The 25031-nt window shown below is 52.0% G+C and overlaps 1 protein-coding gene across 1 annotated transcript; it reads left to right on the top strand.

Moving 5' to 3' along the window:
* Nucleotides 1-2525: 2525 nt before the first annotated feature.
* ZNRF4 (zinc and ring finger 4) lies at nucleotides 2526-5136 on the top strand. The gene is given in 4 exon segments (XM_037042769.1): nucleotides 2526-2596; nucleotides 3527-3596; nucleotides 3598-3894; nucleotides 3897-5136. Coding segments are annotated over 4 exon segments (1530 nt in total). The 3' UTR covers nucleotides 4989-5136.
* The last annotated feature ends 19895 nt before the right edge of the window (nucleotides 5137-25031 follow it).

Below are 25031 nucleotides of genomic sequence, written 5' to 3'. Positions count from 1 at the left end.
AGAGGGGCGGAGTCAGTGGCCGGCAGAGCAGGGTCGAGCAGGAAAAAGCTGCCAGACCGACCCAGGTGCACAGGCGCACAGGTGGTGGTTGGCAGATCCCAGGTGTGGGGTGGCAATGGGTGGACCCAGTGAGGGGGCAAGGCAGCTGGCTGACCATGGTCACACATTCGCGCGCAGATAAACCAGGCAAAGGAGCAAGCAGTGAGACAGACCACGCAGGCTAGGGCCGCAGCGATGGGAATTAAAGCCTAAAAGCACCAATTGGAGAACCTTTCGGGGTGAAGGTGCTGGGAGAGGTTCCCAGGCTCACAGAGAGTTTGTTGGAGAGACCCACAGGGCCCTGGAGGGTGCACAAGCCCACACACCCGGGAGCCGGTACCAGGAGGGCCCGGTTTGCTTGTGGGAGGCAACGGAAGGGACCAAAATCCAAGAGAGAGCAGAACAAACACCATTGCCCTTCTCTGACCCCGCCCCCACATGCAGCATCACAACCCAGCCACTGAGTTGCCCCACCCTGGTGAACACCTAGGGCTCTGCCCCTCCTCTTCTGTTACGGAACAGGCGTAAACAGACCAAAACATTATGGTTCAAGAACAACTCAAAGCCCCAGAGCCAATAACTCTAAGCGACCAAGAAATGGCCAACCTATAAGATGCACAGTCCAAAACACTGGTGATCAGGATGCTCACAGAACTGGTTGATTTTAGTCACAAATTAGAGGAACAAATGAAGGCTAAACTAATTGAAATGAAGGAAAATGTGCAGGAAACCAATAGTGATGGAAAGGAAACTGGGACTCAAATCAAGGGAGTGGACCAGAAGGAAGAAAAAAATGAGCAAACAGAAAAGAATGAAGAAACAAGAATTGAAAAAAATGAGGAGAGGCTTAGAAACCTCCAGGACATCTTGAAACGTTCCAACATCTGAATTATAGGGGTACCAGAAGGGGACAAGGAAAAGCAACAAGTGGAAAACTTATTTGAGCAAATAATAAAGGAGAACTTCCCCAGTATGGAAAAGGAAATAGACTTCCAGGAAATCCAGGAAGCTCAGAGAGTCCCAAAGAAGTTGGACCCAAGAAGGAACACACCAAGGCACATCAGAATTACATTAGCCAAGATTAAAATGAAGTAGAGAATCCTAGAAGCAGCAAGAGATAAGGGGACAGTCACCTACAAAGGAGTTCCCATCAGACTGTCAGCTGACTTCTCAAAAGAGACCTTACAGGCAAGAAGGGGCTGGAAAGAAGTATTCCAAGTCATGAAATCCGAAGACCTACAGCCAAGATTGCCCTATCCAGCAAAGCTTTCATTTAGAATGGAAGGGCAGATAAAGTGCTTCTCAGATAATGTCAAATTCAAGGAGTTCATCATCACCAAGCCCTTATTATATGAAATGTTCAAGGGGCTTATCTAAGAAAAAGAAGAAAAAAAATATGAACAGTGAAAGGACAGCAGACTCACAGTTATTAACAACCACACCTAAAACAAAAGCAAACCAAGAGGACAGCTAGATCAGGAGTGGAACCATAGAAATGCAAATCACATGGAGGGTTAGCAACAGGGGAGTGGGAGGAGGAAAAGGGGGGAGAAGGTGCAGAAAATAAGTAGCATAGACGGTAGGTAGAAAATAGATAGGGGGAGGGCAAGAATACTATGGGAAATATAGAATCTAAAGAACTTGAGACACATGGACATAAACTAAAGGTGCGGATGGTGGGGGAGGGGTGTGCAGGGTGGAGGGGAATGAGGGGGGGAAATAGGACAACTGTAATGGCATAATCAATAAAATATATTAAAAAGAAAAATAAAATAAAGAATAAAAGCTCAAAAAAAGAGAGAAAAACTTTTAATTGTGTCAGCGTCTTTTCTGTGAGATTCTGGAAGGCTCCCTGTCCCCGGGGATCAGTGATGTGGGGATAGAAACCCTTTCTTAGGCAGAAAAAAGGATGAATTTGTACACAGGGGCTTGGGGGCGTCTGGCCTCGGGCTCAGCCAGACCGAGGTGCTCGAACGATGGTTTTAGGACCCGGGTGTCTCTGACCCTCTTCTGCTCTCCTGCTCTCCTGTGCTCTCTCTGTGTTCTCAGACAGCACCTCGATCCATGTTCCCAGATCCAGACACTGAGCCAAGGGTTTAAGGGCAAACTATTTATTCTGGAAGTGAACTCAGGAAACTCTGGGAGGGAAGTGGGGAAAGGGAGATGGGAAAGGTGAAGGAAGCATCATCAGATAGGTTTCGGGGGGTGGACAGCTGGAGCTCAGCCCACTGGGGGCCTCTAGGAGGAAGTGAGGGACTTGCACCCCAGAGTTACCTCATTTGAGGGGCAACACAGGCTGGGTATTAGTCTATTCCCATCGGTCATTGTGGTTCAGGGGTATTAATCATCTGGGCTATTGTGCCCCCTTACACCAAATTTATCCTCTCTCACGCTGCAGTCTCACCGTGGTGAGTCTGGCCTTTGGCTGGCCTCACTCAGATGCGGATCCTGGGACAAGTGTGCTTTCACTTCCTGCGTCCGCCCTAATGAAGTACAACAAATCAACGAACTGGAAGGGTTGTAAGCTGGAGGCAGGTCTGTTCTGGGAGGACCACAGGTGGGACCATGTGCTGAGCAGCAGTCGTGTGTTACCTCGTTTAATTCTCACACCACCGGTCCTGCCGGGTTGGCGCCTCAGCACTGTGCCCACTTTACGGTGCTGGGAACTGGGGCCCAGAGGGGTTATGTGCTTACCTGATGCTACACAGTGGCTGAGCCAGGAATCAAGCCTTGAGCAGGCAGCCCATCTGGGTAGGAGATGGACCCAGGGTGGGATATTTTGAGTATGAAAAGTGGTGAGGATGTGAGACTAGTGCCCAGAGTTCTGAAAGGAATGTGGGACAGTTAGAGACTCAGCTGCAGAGAAACCTCCAAAGTGAGAGAATAAAGCTAGTGTAGGAGGCCTACCAGGCAGTGAGGACTTGGGCCCCCCACCCCTGCCAGCGCCACCCTGCCCTTGGCACTCTCCAGTCCTTCAGACCAAGCCCAGTTAGACTCTAAGTACATGTGAACTTAGACTTGAGTCATGAGAAATAGCTGGCCATAGGGAGAAAGGTCACTGTAGACACAGGAAGTAGCCTGTGCAAAGGCCCTGAGGCAGGACCATGGAACAGTTGTATGTTGTAGGCATGTTGTAGGAACAATAAGGTGGCTCGTGTGGCTGCAGCAGAGTGAGTGAGGGGAGGGGGAGGATTTGGGTTTTACGAACTGACCTCACAGGGACAGGGTGCCCTGAAAAATTCCGGGTCCTTCAAGGAAATCTCCAAAGGGGGTAATATTGGCACTTCCCTTGTTGGATCACTAAGAGGCACAAGGAGATGATGCTCACAGACCGTGTGAGTCCTGGCTCCACGCCACTCGGGCCTCCAAGCCCACACAAGGCCTGACGAAGCTGAAAAACTGTGGGTGCTCTAAGGCTTCCCGAAGCTTTTACAGAGGCTTCCTGGGCCCCCAGGTCAGAGACCTAGAAATTCTGTCTTGGCCACAGGCCCAGGCAGCTGGAGCTCTGGGGGATAGAATGTAACAGGACGATGTCACAGAGGGTGGGGGCATCTAGAATCCTTGGGGGCTCCTGGCCTCAGCGTCATCTGCCAGCAAGGCCACCCTGGTAGGTCAGTTCCTCCTGAGACCAGCCTTCAGAGACACAATGCAAACGTGCCCACTACCAGAAGCAGTTTCCATCTAGGGCCACCCCGGTCCCAGCTGCTCTGCTTACCTACCTCTGAGCCTCCCCTCGAAGTTCACCTCCATTCCATCCTGGCCACAGCCCCTGGGAGGCCCCTCAGATGCCCAAAGGCCTCCCATCTGCCATCCCTGGTGCGACCAAGGCTCAAACCAAAGCAGGAGGAAAAGGGGGAGTGGGGGTGGCCATGGGGGGGCAGCAGCTGGCCCTGGCCCCGGGGGCTGTCCAGGCCTCACTGATCCTGTGGGCGCTGCTGGTACCCTCACAGGCGCTGGTGCGGGCCGTGCTAGATGGCAACTCAAGCACGGTGGACTTTGAAGATTTGCCAGCCATGTTTGGGATGCCCCTGGCCCCCGAGGGTGTGAGGGGCTACCTGATGGAGGCCAAGCCGGCTAATGCGTGCCACCCCATCGAGGGGCCGCAGCCAGGGGACAATGGCTCCCTGGGTGCCATTGTCCTCATCCGTCGTTACGACTGCACATTTGACCTGAAGGTGCTCCACGCCCAGCGCGCTGGCTTCAAGGCCGCCATCGTGCACAACGTCCTCTCCGACGACCTCGTGCGCATGGCACACGTCTACGAGGATCTGCAGCGCCAGATCTCCATCCCCGCGGTGTTCGTGGGCGAGGCCGCTGCCCAGGACTTGCGACTCATCCTGTGCTGCGACAAGTCCGCCCACGTCCTCCTGCTGCCCAACTACCCTCCGTGCCCCAGCCTGGACTGCCGTCCTGTGCTGGCCATCTCCTGGGTTCTGGGCTGTGCCCTGGCCCTGCTCACATCCACTTTCCTGGTCCTGCGATACCTGTGGAACTGCCTGAGGTCCTGGTGGGCTTGCGGGCTCGCGGCAGCCAAGACGCCGGCCTGCCGGAAGGCCCAGGTCCGCACCTTCACAAGGCTCAATGACACGTGCGCCATCTGCCTGGATGAATACGAGGAGGGTGAGCAGCTCAAGATCCTGCCCTGCTCCCACATTTATCACTGCAAGTGCATCGACCCCTGGTTCTCCCAGGCTGCCCAGCGCTCCTGCCCTGTGTGCAAGCGGTCAGTGCCCAGCACAGAAGACAGCTCTGACTCCACCATCGAGAGCATCGACGAGGACCCCTCCCTGCAGGGCTACCAGCCCCCGATCTGGGCCATCCAGGCCCGGCTGCGCCCCCGGAGGCTGGAGCTGCTGGCCCGAGCCAGCCCACACAGCCGCTGCAGTGCCGCCTCCGTGGGGATGACTGAGGCCGTGGAGAACTCAGAGAGACCCCCAGACTCACTCTGAGGCCTGCAGACCTGGTTGGTGAAGATCGGGGTGGGCAGGGTAGAAATGAGTGTTTCTAGTCTGGAGAGAATAAAATGGGTTTGAAAACAGATTCTGGCCCTGGCTGCTGTAGGGCTGCCTGGACCTCTGGCCCCTTGTGCCACCCATGTGACAAAGCCCTGCAGAGCCCAAGGCTGACTGCCATTGTCTGCAGGTGAGTGAGAGGATGTGGGTTGGGGCTGGGGGGGCGGGGCATTCAAGGTCACTGTGTTCATTTGACCTCCGTTCCAATCCTGGGCACACAGCTGCTTATTTCGGATATGTTTATTCATTATTAACTTAAACCTTTTTTAAATAAACTTTTTATTTTGAAATAATTTTAGGTCTAAATAAGTAGCGCAGGTTCTAGAGAGTTCTCATGTGCCCTCACCTGGCTTCCCTGATGGTCATGCCCTCTGTGGGCATGGAGTGGTTGTTGTAATCCGGAAAGCAACCTGGGTGTCTCACAGTGAACCGAATTTCCCTCATCTACTGGAAAATGTCACACACGCCCAAAGTAGGCAGAATAGAATAATGAACCCCCTCACCTGTACCCATTACTCAGATTCAACAGTTATCGCCTGGAGGCCACCCTGTACCTTCTCCACTTTCACTCGCTCCCCCCTCCCTCGCTCTTTTGAGGCCAATCCCAGACGTTTATGTCATCTGTACATATTTCAGCTTGTGTCATTAAAGTAGTTCTCAACTGGGGAGGGGATGTTTTTCCTAGGGACACTTGGCAGCGTCCAGGGCATTTTTGGTGTTCACCACTTGGGGGTGCTATTAGTCTCTTGTGGGTGGGAGCCAGGGATGTTGGCTCACTGCCCTGACAGGGAGTCCAACTCACGGCTGGCCGGCGGGCCACATGAGGCCCAGGATGGCTATGAATGCGGCCCAACATAAAATTGTAAATTTACTTAAAATTTTTTTTTTGCTCATCAGTTTTCTTTTTCTTTTTTTAAAAAGCTTTTATTTATTTATCTTTGGAGGGGAAGGAGAGAGGGAGAGAAACATCAATGTATGGTTGCCTTTCATGCATCCCCTGCTAAGTGGGAGTTGGCCTGCAGGGAACTGGCCTGCAACCCAGGCGTGTGCCCTGACTAGGAATCGAACCGCGATCCTCTGGTTCACAGGCCTGTGCTCAATCCACTGAGCTACGCCAGCCAGGGCTGCTCATCAGTTTTCGTTAGTGTTTGTGTAATGTGTGGCCCAAGACAACTCCAAAAGGTTGGATACCCCTGCAGCAACCAGGGCAGACATCCCCACAGAGGACGACCAACCCCAGTGCCCACTGTGCTGAGGGGAAAGGCCCTGCTCTTTAAGATAACACCTCTTAAAAAAAAAACCAAGAGCCACCCTGCGGCGCCAGTCAGGCCCGAAATTCCACCTGGGAACACCTGGAAGTGTGGACGTTCATGGTGCGCATGTCTTCGGCTGTCCAAATCAGGCTGCTGGGCTCCCAACTCTCTCAATGGAGAGATTTTTGCCTCCGTCTCTCTCTTTTAATTTTGCCTCAAACTCCATTTGTTCAAGGGACTGGGTCATCCCCTTGCAGTGATGTCCCCAGTCTGGGTTTTGCCGATTGGGTGTCCCTATAGTGTCATTTAACATGTTCCTCCATCCCCATTATTTCCTGTAAATTTCTACTTGGATTCAGAGAGAGACTCAGATGTGGTTTAATTTTATGGTACAGAGACAAGGTGCTCCTTCAGTCCCCAGCTCACCCCTCCCCCCTTTAGAAGGTTTGGGCCACGTTAAGGGTTCTTCTGGGCTGTGAGTGAGGCTCCTACTTGGCCGTGGGGGAAGCGTGGTCAGGGGAGTCAAGGATCTGGGACTGAAATGCTGAGAAGGAGGTCAGTGTCAGAAATGGTGTTTCAAACAGATGGCACAGCACGTGCAAAGGCCCTGGGGCAGGGCCATGCCTGGGGTGTCCGGAACAGTGAGGAGGCCCATGTGGCAGAAGCGGAGTGATCGAGGTGGAGAGGTGAGGGTAGGTTGTGCAGGGCCTTGTAAAACTTGGTGAGGAATTCAGTTTTTTCTCTGAGGTGCTGAATAAAACCATGGGAGGGTTTTAAGGAGCTCAGAGGAAATCATGCTAGCAACACTTCCAGGTCTCTATTTTACAACTGAGGCAACCAAGGTCCAGAGAGACCAAGACACTTGCTTGGGATCACACAGCATGTGGGAGATGATGGGATTTGGATCCTGCAGTCTAGTCTTGCTGGGTTCACAAGTGAATGTTTGCGTTCAGAGGTTTCCTTTTTCCCACACGCACAAGGACGTGTTTTTCCCTTGTGTTTTGCCAGAGCTGAAAACCTAAGAGGTGGTTTAGGAGGAGATTTTCTCTTTTTGATTGATGATGGCAAAGATGGGCCCTCCGTCGTGGTTTGTGTGTGTGGTGGGGGCTGACCAACCAGAGCACTCAAGCACATGGGGCTTATTTGCTCGTGAGCATGAACAGTCAGTTCAGGGGTCGCAGGGAGGTTCCATGGTGTCCACAGCCCAGGCTCCTTCTATCTTATTGCTCCACATACTCAGCAAATGGGACAATGCAGCTGCTTGAGCTCCAGCCCTCACGTCTGATTCCAGTCAGTGAAAACAAGGGGTGAGGGAGGGCTCATCCTCTCCCTTTAAGGAAACTTCCCAGAAATCCCACACACCACTCTTGCTCCTTACCCATTAGCTAGAACCTAGTCCTGTGGCCACACTTCCTGAAAGGATGCTGGGAAATGTAGTTTTTATTCTGAATGGCCAATGGCCCAGCTGAAAATCAGGGCTTCTATTTTATGGAAAAGGAGAGAACAGATGTTCAGAGTGGCCAGCACCAGCACTGCCTGCCCTTTAGAGTCCTGGAAGGTCGCAGGCACCACAGGGATGCAAGCACATCCTGAGTCCCCAGACAAACTCCCAACCAAACTGCTAGGGGAGAGAGAGTGAGCTCACTGTCACTGGGAATAAAAACAGCTCTTACTACTCTACTGTGCTCCAGCCCCAGGCTACTTGGCTTCCTTCCGCTATTAAAAATCTTTCCAAGCCTCAGTTTCCCCATGTGCAAATAGGGGACAGTAACACTCCTATTACTGCAGGGTTCCCTAAGTGTGAATGGCCATGCACAGTGCCTGATGCCTACTAAGCACTCTGTCAGTATTTGTCAGCCAACTGAGTGACGTGCCCACAATCCAGTTATAGCACTGGGTGACCAGAGCTGTGATGGGCGGAGCTCAGGCACTGTGTTAACCCAAATGGAGGTGCCAGACCCAACGCAGAGAATCTGGGAGGCTTCCTGGAGGTGGGGTCCTCTGAGCAGAATGAGGAGGTATGGACACCATCAATAGGAAAAGTGACTGTGACAGCTGGAGCAGCATGGGCCAAGGCCCCAGCAGCCTGGTCTGGCATCCAGTGAGTGCCCAACAGGTGTCCGTAGAGCCCTTGCCCCAAATCGGAAGCTTCCCCCTTCAAGAAGGGGCTGCAGCTTCATTGCAGCCTCCTCAGTCCCCCAACAGCCAGGCTTGGGCCCTTCTCCAGCAACCTTCAGGAAAGCTGGGCACTGCCAAGGACCCTCAGCTTAGTGCAGCTGGCCTGTGCCAGCCCCATGGGTCCTGCTTGGTGGCTGCTATAGGTGGACACCCGTGGAGGCTTCCTCCTTGCCCATCCAGGCAGTGGCCCGTCCGTGTGTCCAAGGGGGAGTGTGGCCAAGTGGGGGAACTGAGGCTCGGGAGGGGTGACTAGCCTCAGTGTTGGGGGTGGACTCAGGGGTAACAGCAACCGCCAGAATGACTGCTGAGCACACGTGGGCTGCTGGGTGCCTGCACGAACTCCTTGCCCACCCCCATTTTCCAGAGGGAGAAACTGAGTTTGTGAAAGACAATGTGGCTGCCCAGGGCCACACACCTGGAAGCTGACTGAGCCAGTGGCGTCTAGGAGCTCAATCCTGCGCCCAAGACCATCCTTTCTACTTTCAAATGGTTCTGCCTTCCAGTTCTGCATTCCGCTGGCCCTACTTCCCCGCATGTGGGTCAAAGCTCCAAACGTCTGTCTGCATGACCGTATGTGCTGACCCCCTCCTTGTTGAAGCCTGTGCTGGGTACCCTCGACACAGCAGGGACCAAGACAGACCCAGTCCCTGCCCCCGTGTGGCACCCAGTCTAGTGGGGGAATGGACAGTGACAAGGCAGTGTCAGGGAGACTGGGGCTGGGGTGGGGGGCACAGGTGGGGGTTATAGGGGCCCTTGCCCCAGCCTGGAGGGTCGGGTAGGCTTCTCGGGTAGGGCATCTACCTCCAGACCCGCAGGAGAGAATGGAAGTAGCTTGGCAGGGGTGGCCGGGGTCTTCCAGTGGGGAGGGAATACCGTGTGCAAGGACACAGAGTCCTGGAAGGCACAGGGTCCTTAGTCCCATCTCCCAGCTCCATTCTCATACCCACTTATGACAAATAATGGCCCTTCAGGTTCATGACAAAGCTCTCCTCAGCAGCCTGAAAATGCGTGGGCTCTATTATTCCAGAAAGACAAATGAAAGTAGGTCCTTTTCTAACCAATTCTAATTTCCAGATGAGGAAACAATGGCCCAGAGAGGTTAAGTGACTTGGCCTGGGGCAAACACCCCGCAAGGACAAAGCTGGCTCCAGCCTGAGCAGCCTGCCTTTGGAGGCTCCGGTGTCACCTCCCCATGAAGAATGGTGGGAATGAAGGGGCCCATGATGGATTGAGAGGCACAGTGATCCACCCCTCTCCTCTCAGGCCAGGGTGCTTAGGGCACCCCTCACCCCTGGCTCTGTCCCAGTTCCTCCTCCCAGACTCTTTTGGTGGATGCCAGTCCTCTCTGATCCGGGTTGAAGACAGTGTGCTCTTCACCTCCTCTACTCCACACCCCCTGCTCCTAATGATAAGATCTGTGGGAAGTAAATTCCAAGGAACCGTTACTGCCACTCCTAGCAGCCAATGGAGGCAGCTACAAAATGGTGGAGGCCACAAGGAGGCTGGCTGCCAAGATCTCAGCCTAGACAGCATCTGAAAGGGGGGTGGTGACAAAGGCTGATTTGTCACCTGGTTTTCTCTCCTGCCTCTTCCCCTGTCCCCACCTCTTCCCTACTTCGTTCTCTTCCTTGCCCATTCCTCCCGGCCTCCCAGCTGGGCCCAGGAGGGGAGGACGTTTTTAGGAACAGATGGCTGCCTTCTTTGCCCAGCGCTCTGCCAGTTAATGCCGCCTGTAATTAAACTTCCCACAAATTAGCTGTCAGCTATGCTAAAGGGAACCATCCCTTTCAAATGCCACCTTGACTTGCTGAATTGTGAGCCTTGTCAACAAAATAATTAAAGGCAGAGGGAGGCAACCAAAATTTGGAGCCTTTTCCTCCCTAATATCTCTATCAGTGCCCATGGCCAAATACTCCCCTCCAGGACTTGGAAATACAAGGCTTTATTTCTGAAGTTCCATGTACTAATGTCATCCTTTGTGTAAGGAGTTTTTTATTGAGTACCTATTGGGTGCCAGGCACTGTGCTGGGAGCTGGGGATACAACAGTGACCAAGGCAGACACAGCCACTGCCTTCTTGGCATACTCATACATTTTTTAAAACAAAATAAATAAATTAAGTTGTTATAGCTGGGACAGAGCGTTCAGGGAAAGGGAACCGTCAGTGCAAAGGCACTGAGGCAGGACTAGTTGTGGTGGGGGTTGGACCAGGTAGAGATGGAGGAGACAGGAGAACTGGACCGATTCAGGATAGATTTTGCAGGCAAAAGTGCCAGAATTGGCTGATACATCACACGGAGAGGGAGAACAACAGAAAGGGGAAGACGGGAGCTGCTGACTCCCAGATTTCTGGCCTGGATGTAGGGGAAAAAATGGACAGTTGACCCACAAAGATGCCAGATTTCATAGAGTGAAGCCTTTTACAGAAAGAAGTCTTCAGTCTCGTATAGGCCAATGGCCAAGGTCCAGGGAGTGTGGTGGGGTGGAGTAAGCCTCCCAAACCTGGCCCCAAACCCCAGTTTGGGGGGTCTCTCCTGGGGGGTTGTCCCAACATTAAGGATGGGGATGAATGCTACCCATGACTGTTAGGACATAATCAGGTCCTGATAGCTGCAGAATCAAGCTCCCCGGAGACCCCAGGTGAGACCAGCGATGTACCTGCCAGATGCCCACGGGCTACAGAGGCCCAAACCCAGCTCTCTGGGGCCAGAGGAGGCTTGTGGCACTCTCGCCAGGCAGGCAGGAAGGCCAACATGGACATCAGCATTCTTTCCCTCCCAGGACACCTTGCAGCCTCGCAGGACAGATTTCAGGTCCCCAAATAACTTCAGGACATTTGCACAAGCTGTACTTGCTACTGGAACACCCTGTTTTCCCTCCCTCACTACCCCTTTTTCATCCTTCAGTTCTTTGCTTGAGTCTCACTTCCTCCAGGAGGCCTCCCTGATGCCTCAGTCTTGGTTAAGTGCTTCCTCTGGGTCCTGACCAGGTCTGTGCTTACTACATTCCCACCCGGATCAGCCTGTGTTGTAACCACCCACCGCCATGTCTGTCTTATTCCCACTGGGCGGTGAACCCCATGGGGTCTGGATCTGCTTTTGTACTGCCCTCTGCGGCCACTACTAGCAGAGTTGGTGACACACAGTAGGCTCAATGAATTATAGGAAATAATAACGGAGCTTATCTGAAACCCTTGGGGCCAGGTGTGTTTCAGAATTCAGAATGTCCTAGAATTTAGGAGACTAATAGGATGCGTCCAGCATATATTCTACGACCTCCAGCAGGGTTTGGGGAAGCCAGTCCCCAGTCCCAATCAAATGCAGTAGCAAGAGACTGGCAACCTTCATAAAAATGGGATAAATAAAGTTTATTAATAGCTAAAACCTATTAACTGTTGATCTCAATGAACTTTAGAATCATTGTGATGAAAATTTCCTATTTTTAGAGCTTTCTAGATGTTGAGATTGTGGGTGAGGAAGTACGGGCTTGTGGCCACCGTGGGCTGCGTGCCTCACCTGTCCTGGCACAGAGAAGCAGCGCCTGCCAAGCTCAGGAGCACGCAGTGCTGCAAGGCCTGGTTCACGCCCAGCCCCGCCCACTTTAGAGCTGTGGGGGGTGGGGTCCAGGAGAGAGCGCCTTCCTATACCTTGGTTTTCCCACCTGTAAAATGGACATGATAACTCACCTAATTTGTGGTGCTGTTGGTGAAGAGAATTAAATAACTTCATTTATATTTAATTTGTATAAAGTGCTTGGAATGTCACCAGGCCACTGGAAGTCTTCAATAGCTATTTGTTAAATTTTTTTAAATATTTCATTTATTTATTTTTAGAGAGAGGGAAAGGGAAGGAGAAAGAGTGGGAGAGAAACATCAATGTGTGGTTGCCTCTCATGTGTCCCCTGTGGGGGACCTGGCCTGCAACCCAGGCATGTGCCCTGACTGGGAATCAAACCAGTGACCCCTTGCCTCACAGACCCATGCTCAATCCACTGAGCTACACCAGCCAGGGCTAAATTTTTTAAATAATAATTAAATAGACTAGAGAAGACTCAGGAGAATTAAGATTATAGTCACCCAAAGTCATGAGGAGCAAAGATGTTCATTTCGAGGCACATGGATGGGACTTCGGAGCAAACAGAAAGTGAAGAAAACAAGAAGACAAGTGAGATTGCTCTCTCTTTTCTCGCTCTCTCTTTGTAAATTAAAAACATGTCCTGAGGGAGCTTTCTGAAGTGACAGAACCACTGTCTATACAGGTAGTGGTTACTCAGATGTGTATATTTGTCAAAACTCCTGGAACTGTATATTTAAATTAAACCTCAATATAGGCAAAACTATGTACAAGAATGCCCAAACATGTGCTTACAGCCTCCTCTGCGGCTGGTGGGAATGCAAAATGCTACATCCCCTCTGGGGAACCGCTTGGCAGTTTCTTAAAAAGTTAAACATACACCTACCATATGACCCAACCATCCTCCTCCTGGGTGTTTGCACAAGAGAGATGAAAGCATATGTCCACACGAAGACGTGTGTGACAATGTTCGTAGCAGCTTATTCAGAACCGCCAAACACAGGAAAGAGCCCAAATGCCCACGAGCCGGTGATGAGCTACACAAGCCTCGGTGCCTCCGTGCCCTGGAATGAGACAATGAGAAGAGTGAACTGTGTTCAGACATGCAGCCACTTGGAGTGAGAGAAGCCAGATTCCAGACTATGTCCTGTGTGATTCTATTTATAGCAGTTTTAAAAATAGGCCAACAAAACTGTGATGATGGAGGGTAGAAAGAGTTACCTAAGGTGGTGGTGGGTTGGGTACTGTGGGGAGGTGGCCCAGGAAGACTTGCCTGGTGGAATGAGCTATTCAGGGCCAGAACTGGGTGCAGGGGAGGGAGGCACACCACCAAATTTAAGGGAGCACTGAAAAACTCAGCCACCAAGCTAAATGACATTGGATTGCAATATTTCAAAAAATCAAAATTAATGCCAACAAATCCAGAATGGAAAAAATTTTTCTAGGAATAACGAAATATCAAAATGTTAAATAAAGACAGTGTTTGACTGTACTCGCTAGACTCACCTCCACTTCCCTCCCTGGGCCTGGGCAGAGTCCTCCCTCTGGGTGCCGGCTCCAAAATCTGGGCTGGGGTGAAGGTGCACCCAGCTCGACACTTTAGATTTGTGCCTTTGCTGTATGGAAGTTACACCCCAAAGAGAAAGCTACAAAAAAAGAGACCAGGTTCGCAAAACAACCCTTTTTAGTCTCAAGAACACCCACTAGAATGGGTGTTAAAAATTTTTTTTAAAGCCCATTAGAATGGTTCTGGGAGGGAAAGGAAGAAAATGTAATGCTAGAAGTGGAGGGTTGGAGACGGGATCCGATAAATGTTTACTGAATAAATTCAGCAATGAACAAGGCACAGCCCCCAGCAGCGCCCCGGAGCTCCCAGTAAATAAACAAGTGAACAAGGTAATTAAGAGGAGAGTGCCTCCCATCCTCCACTTCCCTGCCTCTGCCAGCCCTGCCGGCTAGGCTGCCTACCCTTTCCACCAACCAGTCTGCACCGCACTGGCTAGGAGGGGGAAGGAGAGGCGACTGTCGGTTGCTGGGCCTCTCTTCCCTATTATTCTGTGAGCCCTCGGAGGGCAGGGACGGAGGGTAGGGACCTGGGTTCGATTTCACTACCGCTGTACCCCAGTGGGGCCCGGGGAGGGCATACAGCGGGTGCTCACAATAAATGTGCAATTGTCCTGAAAGATCAAATTGGGGTCTTCTGACTGCTGGGAAGTGTTAAAGGGGGAAGGGTCTTCGTCCTTCAGGCTCCTATGGGAGGGTCGTGCCCCCTGCGAGCAGAAGGTGATAGGCAGAGCTCTATAAGTCCAGCCCCGCTCTTTCCCGCTAGGGCTTGAGTCCAGAGAGGGGCCGAAGCAGGTGGAGGATCTTACAGTTAAGAGTGTGTACAGGTGCTCAGGTGCCACCCCCGGGTGGGCCCTCGATCCACAAACGGCTCCGCCTTCCGAAGGGCTAACGGAGAACGGCCTCCAGACTGGCCAATAGGAACGCGGAGTGGGCGCATTACCTCATCAGGCAGCACTACCATTGGCTTCGGGCTCCCAGTGGGCGGGAGCTGGGAACAACAGGGTCGTTGGTGCCAGCGGGGAGGGTCTGGAGGGAGGGTCTTGGCAGAGGATAAAGAAAACCCGAGGGCAGAACCTGGGAGGGGCGGGAGCTCCAGGATGAGGAATTTGTAGTATCTTAATGGCTGTGAGTGGGTCTTTATAATGTGTGTCGCCCTCCTTGTTGCTTCCCCCGCCCCCCATGCGGGTCCCCTCACTTGATCGTACCAGGCTGATTTTAGGGGGGAAGTAGAAGGGGAATGAATGGTCCCCTCACCCCTCGTTAAGTTGGAGCCCCCTCCCTGGGTAGGATCCCCCTTCCCCCCAACACACAGTGTCTGCAAGGCAGCGTGGACCCAAATCACGCAGAGCCTCAGTTTGCCAGTCTGCCTGACATGCCGCCATTCATCCCACAGTAGACAGCCTCGAAGCATCTGCACGTTGCAGGCTGCGCCTCTCTGGGCCTGTTTCCCCTCAGTCTTCCTTTGTGCGAAATGGGTTGATAAAGTCCCCGAGTCTGAGGGATTGCTTCTGTAAAGAACACATTAAGTCAGCTAACACGCACACATTCAGCACCTACTGAATACTAGGCCCTGTGCTGGGTGCAGGGATACAGCAGTGACCAAGGCAGGCCTTGGCCCAGCTCCCTGGACCTTAAGTCTGGTGAAGAAAATGAATATAAAAAGACAAACATTCATTTCAGAGGACCCTGGTGTTAGTCTTATGAGGAAAATAAAAGCAAGGGGAGAAGATGGAAGGAGAGTGAGTTGGAGGCTGGAAGGCTCATCTGAAGAGGTGATATTTACATGGAATCAGAGAAGCAGAGGGAACCAGCAGTGTAGAGGTCCTGAGGCAGGACTATACCTGGTGTGTTGGAGGAACATTGACTGGAGCAGCAAAGTGAGTGATGGGGAGAGGGGGAGAAGTGAAGACAGGGAGGGGATGGGGACAGGTCATACAGGGCATTGTGGGCCACTGGGAGGACTTGGGCATTTACCCCAAGGGAGGTGGGAGCCTTGGAGGGCTGTAAACAGTAGAGAGATAAGACCTGACTTGGGTGACAACAGGCGCCCCCTGATGACTACTTCAGAGAGGATGGGCTGTGGGGGGACCAGGGTGGAGGGGACAACACTGGTCCAGGTGGGCGATGATGGAGCCAGACCAGGCTAGGAGCCGTGGAGGGAGTCAGAAGTAGATAAGATCAAGGTATATTTTGGAGCTAACAGATTTCATTCCAGAGGATCGGAGAGGTGGAGTTTGGTTCCTATATATAATTTGGCACACAGTAGGTGCTCAATGAGCAGGAGGGGTGAGCAGTAACAGAATTAATTGGGTGATCTTTCCCTCCCTGTCCCCCACTTCCACCAGCCTGGATACTCCAGACCACGTGAATGAGTGAGTCACTTTTGGTTGAAAGGGGCAGGAAATGGTACGCACTGGGCCCTGACTCAGGCTTCCGGTCCAGGCATCGTTGACTCATCCACACACACCCATTCCGCACTGCGAGTCCAAGTGTGCACCCCAAGTGAGATTAGTAACATCACACACCTCTGTACAGGATCCTCCCACCCTCTCGGCTGAGAACACCAACCCTGCAATTCCAGCCTGCCTGATGCCAAAATCTCTCATCCTCCATTAGTGTGGCATTATCTTGCATGCCTCTGAGACTGGGAAACTCACTCTTCTTGAGTGTATAAAAGGTCTTATAATTGACCCCCAAATCTGCCTCCATTGGCAGAGAGATCTTTAAAATATAAGTCTGAGCTTGTTCTGCGTCACCCCCGGAACAACAGTCTCCTCGGTGTGCCTGGAAAGGCCCGGTGAAGTCTGGTCTCCGCCGACTTCTCCAGCTCAGCCCTCCCAGTCGCACTCAGCTTTGTCTGCCTGCTTCCTTCTCAACCTTTGCACAAGCTGTTCTCTCCACTTGCAAGGCCCTTCTCCCTTCTTTTTTTTTTCCCTCTCTCCTGCCTCATTTGATACATCTAAGCACCGTTTGGATATCAGCCCTTCTAGGAGGCTACTCCCACCCCCAAGGGAAAGGTAAGGAACTGCGTGGTCCCTCTTGGATACGTTGTCTGTCCCCTAACAGGCCTTGCACATTAGAATTACTACTCGCCTGCTGCCGGCCTCCGAACTGGTGGCTGCCTGCAGGGCTCTGAAATTCACCAGTCTGGGCCTTTGTGGAAGGCGGATTCTCCCCAGACCTGTCCTCAGGCTCTCCCTGAGGGCATCATTAGTTCAAAACCATCCCCTCTGATCTGCTCCTCCACAGGCCACCCCCCATGAAGCCGGTGGCCCCTTTTGAAGAGTCACTAACAGCCATTAGATTAATGGGAAAGGCGCAGTGTTTTCATTTCTGCTGCATCTACAGACTAAATGTTCCCGTGTAATTACAATTAAGCACATATTCGTGTGTGACTACGCCTGGCTTTCGGGCCTCCTTCCCCCTCTTTGGGCCCTTTGCCTGGCTCCTCCTAGTTCCCTCTGCGTCTGCCTTCTCTTCCTCGGTTTTCTTCCCAGCTTTCTCCTTCCCCCCACCTTTCTGACCAGAAACTCAGGGATTTTTCCTCCTCTCTTTCTTCCTGTCTCTCCCTTCATGTCTGCCTTTCTCCTCTTTTCTTTCTCTAGCTCTCAGTTTCCTTAATCCTTCTCTGTGTTTCTCCATTTCTGTGTGCATCTCTTTCTGTCTGCAGCTGTCAGTGTCTCCCCTTTGCCATCCCGTCTCTTTCTGTCTTTGCTGGTCTTCAGAGTCCCTCCCCCCAACTCCAGCCCCTTTGTGTACGTCCAGCATGCAGTCTTAAGTGTACAAGTCTTAAGTGTGTGGCCTAAGAATCATCACATGGGTGTACTGTAGACCCTTGTAGCCACCACTAGATCAGGATAGAACATTCTAGTTCTCAGAGTTCCCTTTGTGTCCCCTCCCAGTCAGGCCCCCTCAACAGTAACTGTATTCTGTTTTTCTTTTGCTTTTTCTGCCCTGACCCTGGGACCCAGCGCCCCGTACGTCTCCTGCCCTCCCCAGTTGCCCTTCCCGCGCAGGACCGGGGAAGGGGCTGTGTACCTGGGATCCAGAGAAGCCTCCTGTGCATGAAGTAACCCTTCTGAGAGGCCAAGCATGGCCCACTGAGACCCCAAGGGACATAAAGGCCAGGGACCAAGAGAGGGAAGTCCCTATGTAGCCAGGACATCCTTTGTGCTAAAACTCTTTCAGATCCTGGCCCCCAAATCTCACAGCATTGCTTACTAAGTTCTTATGAAGACAGAGGCCATCCCAGGGTTCCTGGTGTACTTGACCTGACCTACGGATGAGCCTTTTAGCATAGGGAACCTTGGAGGACCTAGGGGCCTCTTCACTTCTTTCCCCTGTACAGACAGCAAAACTGAGGCCCAGCATGGATCCCAATCCAAGGTCGTAGAGTGAGTCTGGACCCAATAGAGTTAGGACCCAGGTCTCCTGGGGACCCCCTCAAGTTGGTCTCTTGTCTTTCCTGAGCCTTAGTTTTCCCCACATGTGAAATGGGAGGTTGAGGGTTGGGTTAGGGGTGCTAGTCGCTGGGCTGTGACTCCTGAGGCCCTGGCACCTGCCCGACTCAGGTGGGTGGTACCATGGAGAGGGGAAGGGCTTGCCACTTTCTTGCCGCCTGTAAAGTTCATGGTCAAACGTGAGCTTCCCAGGAGAGAAAGAAGGTTATACATACACAGTCTCCTTTTGGTGCCCCGGTGTTGTGATTCATCGGCACTTCCTCAGGTGAAATGGGATGCAGGGTGGGTGGGCTTGGATAGAGGAAAGACTGGGCTTTTGAAAACAAATTGAATCCTGTCTCATCCTGTCTGAGTCTCAGGTGCTCCCTGACCTGACCGGCCTTCATGCCCGTTCAGTGCCCATCGCTGGTACCGTTCAGCTTCTGTCCTTTGCTTAGGCCAGTCCACGCTCCAGGCCGTCCTTTCCCTTCCTGCCCTCCCTACCGAAAGCTTCGCAGCCTTTGAAAACAGGGCTTTTCCAGTCGGACACTTCTTTTCTCTCCCCAGCAGTGGCCTAGCGCAAGGTTGTGCTTCTAGTTTCAAAGCCATAGCCGTTATAAAGACCCTCCTCTACCTCCTCCTCTTCTTCCTCCTTGCATTTACTAAGCAATCACTGTGCCAGGCCTTGTGCTTAGGGCTTGACCTGAATCTTCTTGGATAACCCATTGTTCACCAGTCTTTGAAGGCAGACAAGTACACTGAGGCACAGAGAGAGTGCTACACTTGGCTAAGGTCATGCAGCCAGTGAGTGGCAGAGCTGGGATTCGAACCCAGGTCTAGGTGACCCTAGATGCCATTCCCTTTGGAAGGGAATGTCAGAACAGAAGCTCAGCCTCTCCTGTTCCCTCCTTGTGGCTGAAACTGGATTTTCAGACAGCAGAATGCCTGTTGTCAGCAGCTCCTCTGGCCGCTGATAAATCGAGAGAATTAAAATCCATTTAGAGAGAAATCTCTAAATAGGTCTGTGTTATGTTTTGCGTGTGTTTTTTCCCTGTCTTTCCCCCCCTGCTGTCTCTGGCTGGGTAATGTATTCCAGGAGCAGAACTGAATCTGACTTAATTGAATTTAAAAGCAGGTATTACATCTGCACCTTGTAAGCAGAGGCGGGTGGAGGAATCACTGGGAGATGGAGTGTTTTTATCCAGTTTGTCTAGATCTTTGCACCAAGCAAGTGGGGCGGCATTAATCACTCAGGGCTTCCTGTTGGGGGTCTCCCTGGGATAAGCCATAAAGCGGGGGGTTGGAGGGGGAGAGGCCATGGGGACTTACAGGTGAATGGGGTTCTGGGACCCCTGGAGAATGGGTGCAGTGAGCTCTGTTGCCGGCAGGCAAAGGCCACCTTTGGAGGTGTGGCCAACAAAAAGCCAACGTCTCACTTCCCAGCTTCCTGTTAGTCCCTCCTCCAATCCATGTCCCCAGCTGTCCCCTTCCCATTTCCCATGCCTGGCCAGAACGCCCACCTATCAAGGCTTGCCTGGACTCCCTGTTCCATCCTGAGTCACCCACAGCAGCCCAAATGACTTTTTGCTTTTTAAAGTATAACTCTTTTTTTAAAAAAAATTGTGGTCAAGCATACATAAGCTTGACCATTTTCACCATTTTAAGTGTACACTTCAGTAGCATTAAGTAGATTCACAGTGTTGTGTAACCGTTATCACTATCTATTTCCAAGAATTTTCCATCTCCCTGAGCAGAACTTTGTCCGCATTAAGCGGTAGCTCTTCATTCCTCCTTTCTTAGCTGCTGGTAACCTCTCACCCACTTTCAGTCTCCATGCCTTTGCTTATTCTAGATAACTCATGTAAATGGAATCATACTATATTTGTCCTTTTGTGGAAAAAAGGCTTACTTCACTTGAAAAATAATGTTTTCAAGGTTCGTCAGAACTTACCTCGTTTTGAGGCTGAATGACACCGATGGGCCACACTGTGTTCATCCATCGTCTGTCAGCGGGCATGCGGGTTGTTTCCACCTCTTGGCTGTTGTGGTTCCTGATGTAATGAACATGTGTGTACAACCGCCTATTGGAGTCTCTGCTTTCAATTCTTTTGGGGACATACCTGACAATGGAATTGCTGGGTCGTATAATTCTGTGCCAAAATGATGTTTAAGAAATATCACTTGCTCTCCTGTTCTAAATTCTTCCATGGCTCCCTATTGTCCACAAGGAAGTTGAAACACCGTCCCACGGCCCTCGAGGCACTGCCAACTTCCCATTCCCCACCCTTCCCACCACCTCTCCATCCTCCAGTCACACGGAATCACCCTCACTTACCCCAGGGCCTTTGCACACGCTGTTTCCCCTCTTGGGAGTGCTCCTCCCCGTTTTGGATTTCAGTTTGTTTTCTAATTCCTCCTCAGCCTTCACCTCTCAGCCTCATCTGAGCCTGGGAGCCTTCCCTGACCTCCCAGGCTGGATCAGGCATACCTCTGTGCCCCGCAGCTGCCTGATCATCCCCCATCATGGCCTTGGTCTTGGGCCATGGGTGACCTGTTTGTCTTTGACCCTGCTTAGTTGGGGCTGGGTCTGTCTTGGTAACTGCTGCATCGCCAGAGTCCAGACAAGGATGCAGCATACAGTAGGCGCTCAATAAACGCTTGCTGAATGCCAATGTGCTTCCTTCCCTGCTCCTGCAGACCTCATGCCCTTGAGAAACGAGACACAGCTGCTTTCAACTTCCTCCACCTAATGGCAGATTTCAAACGGTATCTTAGGCTGTTGATTAGAAATAGATCCAGTCAATGTGCTTGTGTTTCATTCTGCAGTACGTCTGTGATGGATGGGCAGGTGGGCGGGAGTGCTATTAAGCAGGAGAGTTTTCTATACGTTTCAGGTTCTGGGCAGACTTTCTTCAAAAAGCTCTCTGGCCCAATCTCAAAATGAGAAAGTCATTAGGCACACACATTCACTCTCTCACACACACACATATTGCGGGAGACCATCTCATTCCTGAACAAAAAAAAAGAAGGAAAAAGCAATTAATACATAACGGCAAATGTCACAGTCTGTGCGAGGAGACAGTGAGGCCCACCGCTGACAGGGAGCGAGAGAGGGGACGGTTTTTGCTGTTTGTTTTTGTCTTCCCCACGGCACATCGGAGTTCTCCCTGGAAGAGCTGGCAACTGCGTGAGAGAGTGGAAAGGTTTTCACTGTGCAGTGTCCTAGGCTGGGAAGCAGTCCCAGAGGGGAAGGGAAAAAGCCAATGCTCATGAGCAGGTGACTGCCAAGGGCGACTGGGGCTCAGTGTCCCTGGGGACCCTGGGAGATGGCGAAGAACATGCCCTTGAGCTGTGCCTCCCGAGGTGCAGACACTGGGGTGTCAGTGCTGCCTGTCACTGGCCGAGAGCTACTTCCTGAAGCATCAGCTCCCTGGTATTTCCTGCCCGTCCCTCCCCCTGGCTGAGAAAGCCTCAGCTACAGAGAGGCAGGTGATGGCGGAAGGATGCTGCCGGCTGGTATCAGAACGTGGGTGTCCAGGGTATTCGGGTGGGGCACCCACAGCATCTGCTACACACAGTGGCATTCGCAGAGAATCATCATTCGTTTAAAGAGGTTTATTAAGTCCCTACTGGGTGCCAGGTGCTGTGTTGGGTCTAGGGACAGAGCTGGTCAAGACGATCTCAGCCCCCACTCTTCTGGAACTCAGGGACACATGGCCAGGCCGTCATAGCATCTGGTGGCTAGATCCGTGATGAGGAAAACTCACGTGTCTGCGGCAGCTCAGAGGGAACTCCTCTCTCCACCCTGGGCAGGGGCTCAGGGGAAGCTCCTTGGAAGGGGGACATGTAAAGATGGATAGGTGTTAGACAGATAAGGAGGAGTAGGGGTGGGGCGAGGAAGAATGGAGTAGTTAGACTAGCAGGAGTTTTAGAGGTTTTCTTGAGGGCACTGGGGAGCCATGGAGAGCTATGGAGGAGGAGAGAGGAATGGTCAGAATTGCACTTACAATTGATCTGTTTGCTGTGTGGATGCTGAGAGGCCGTCAAGGAGGCCGTTGCAGGAACTAGTGTTTGTCTGAACAAGGTAGGAAGGGGTAGAGGCAGGGGGTCGTCTGGAGACAATGATAGTGAAATCAGTATGACTTTGTGAGTGTGGATCGGGGTGTGGGCAGGAAAGGGAGGTGCTGAGTTTTATTTCCAGAAAAATACTGGAAGCTCCTTTGAGATGGGACACAGGAAGAGGAGCTAGTATAGGGTGAAATGATGCACTGGGGGTTGGTTGGGTAGGTTGTACCTGGACACCCAGGAGGGGGTATCTGGGAGGAGCTGGCCAGAGTGACAGGGCTGCGTCTGGCAGGAGAGGGGGTCCAGGGCACCAGGTTGGCTAAAGCTGTGGGAACAAGTGTCTGAATTTGGACCATCCAGGGAAAAGGCCAGAGCATTAAAAATGGTAATAAATGAAGTTCATTTTTCTCTTCCCATAGCAAATGTTAGAAGCCCAGTTCTCGGGCCTAGTGCACTAGCTTCAGTGCTCCCCAGTGGGGTGGTCCCTGGAAACCCATCTCGTTCCTCAGGCTGCGTTCTTTGGCCACGTGCCCATGGCTGACCCAATCAGGAGGCCAGTAGGAGTGTGAGTCAGTGATTGGCTGAATTCACCTAAGCCCCATCCAGAGCTGGAGGGGGCAGTTAAATAAACCACAGGGTCAGAAGAGGGGAAAGGTGTGGATTGGTTAAGGGAACACTTCTTGCTGTAATAAACCAGCAAAACTCAGTGACTTAGCACAACAGAAGTTTATTTGTTGCTTATATAAAGGGCAAACAGGTGTTTCTAATTAGCAGGCAGCTTTTCAACACCCAGTGACTCAGGGACCAGCCTCTTTTTTCTCGTGGCTCCTTCATCAACAATGTGGGGAACATAACCAGGACTGGAAGTGGCGGGCACATCACTTCCATCCGCATTCCATGGGCTACATTCAGTCACACGTCCACCCCAAATCCAGGAGGTGGTTGGGAGTGCTGTCTTCACCGGGTGGGTTTGGCAAGGGCCCTAACAGTGTCTAACGGGTGGTAGAGCCCCGAGGCAGCAGCAAAACCGGGGTAATGCTGCCTCCTGAAGGTGAGGAGGGGAACACGTGTTGGGAAAGGGCAGAAATTTACAACAGGATGACCCTAACCACTAAAAAATGGAGAGAACGTCTCTAACTCACCCATGATCTTGGTCAAAGGGATGGAAAATGTCCTCCTTAGTTTAGAAGCTCGGACTGGGTAGGAACCTGATGTGCCTTGGTCACAACTTTGTCACCATATTCCAGAACAGTGCCTGGCACACAGCAGGTGCTGGGTATGTATTTTCTGAATGGGAGAAGGAATGGCTAGTTGGAGGATGGACGTCCGGCTGAATGGGTGAGTGGGTAGTAAATGGATGGCTGATGGACAGATAGATGATGGATGGGTGGATAGACAGTGAACGGTTGGATGGATGGGTGAATGAATGGAGGTGGATGGTTGGTTAGTTGGATATATGAATGGGTGGATGGATGCATTGATGGATGGTTGGTTTGACTGATGAATGGATGGGTGAATAGATGCATTGATGGACAGTTGGTTGGATGGGTGGATCCACATTTGAGTGAAACCACCCCTTCTCCATCTTTGAGCTGCACTGATATGGCTGTGGATGCTGAGAGTGTGAGTCTCCAAAGAGACAGACCCCTGGCCATAATTCTAGAATTCTGGGGGTACTGGGACAGACTTCCGCCTTTCAGGTAGATGGACACCAACCCGATGGCCATGAGACGGTTTTAGGTGGTACATAAAACCACTTTAAATACCCACAGAATCACCCTGGCTGGATGGTTTGATTGGTTGGAATGTCATCCCATGCACCGAAGGGTTGTAGGTGTGATTCCCTGCCAGGGCACATAGACCCAGGTTGCCGGTTCAATCCCCAGTCTGGACGCACATGGGAGGCAACCAATTGATGTTTCCCTTTCTCTCTCTTGAGTCAGTGAACATACCCTTGGGAGGGGGTCATAAGTAAATAGATCAATGCCCACTGGATCTCCCGGTGAGAGGGCTCTTCCTCTCACTTCTTTCTGAAGAAGAAAGTCTCGGGTGGTGGTCAGCGGCCTTTAACACCCCTCCCTGCTGCAGGCTCTCCCTTTCGGACAAAGAAAGAGAGCAGGCCCCAGCACAGGGCCGAGGAGGGACCTGCCTTTTGACAGAAATTAATAATACAGTTTTGCTTATATCAAGTTAGCTTATGGTCAGTGAAGCTGGCTTTTCATTTACAGTCATGATAAACAATTTCCTCTTAAATAAGTATACAATTTTAAGGGCGGGTCAGTTTGAAAGAACATATTCAGGAAGTGATAGTAGAGGTGATCGGAAGGTGGTATAAGATTGACTGCAATTTGGGAACCTGAGGCTCAGGCCGCCGCACAGGGGCCGCTGTGTGACCTGGAGCAAGTTGCTTCACCTCTCTGACGCTCAGTTTCCCCATCTGAAAATGCTTCCAATAATTCTCTTGTGGTGTACTGGTTTGGGAGATTAGGTGAGTTAGCTCAGCTGTGTGACCCTGAGGCCAGGTCCCCGGGAGCATCGCCGGATCTTATTTTGCCTCCCTGCCTCAAGAAACAAGCGGGGGCGGGGGGGATCAGGACGGAAGTTTCCTCCCCAAGTGAGGCAGGCTGAGTATGGATTTACCGTGGATGGCAACCCCCTCTTACTTGTCCAGGTCCTGGGGGGGGCTTGGGGCGTTTGATTTCTGTTCAGGGGGAGACTCCATTTTTAACCTGTTCCCAGGGAAGACACTGGAGTCTGTCACCTGTGCTGCTCTTCTCCTCCAGTGGGACTGCCCGGATGCTGGTCTGCGGGGCAGCGCCACTGGACAGTTGTCATGCCCTCGGCAGAGTGTGCCGGGCAGAGACTTTTCAGAGGGTTTACAGAGATCTCTGTGAGGCTCTGCCCACGA

Source organism: Sturnira hondurensis, unplaced genomic scaffold (genome assembly GCF_014824575.4).
Source record: "Sturnira hondurensis isolate 20B ecotype Veracruz unplaced genomic scaffold, ASM1482457v3 Scaffold0003693, whole genome shotgun sequence".
Classification (NCBI taxonomy): Eukaryota; Metazoa; Chordata; class Mammalia; order Chiroptera; family Phyllostomidae; genus Sturnira; species Sturnira hondurensis.
Note: the sequence above shows the minus strand (reverse complement) of the source record. Positions and strands in the feature narration are given on the sequence as shown.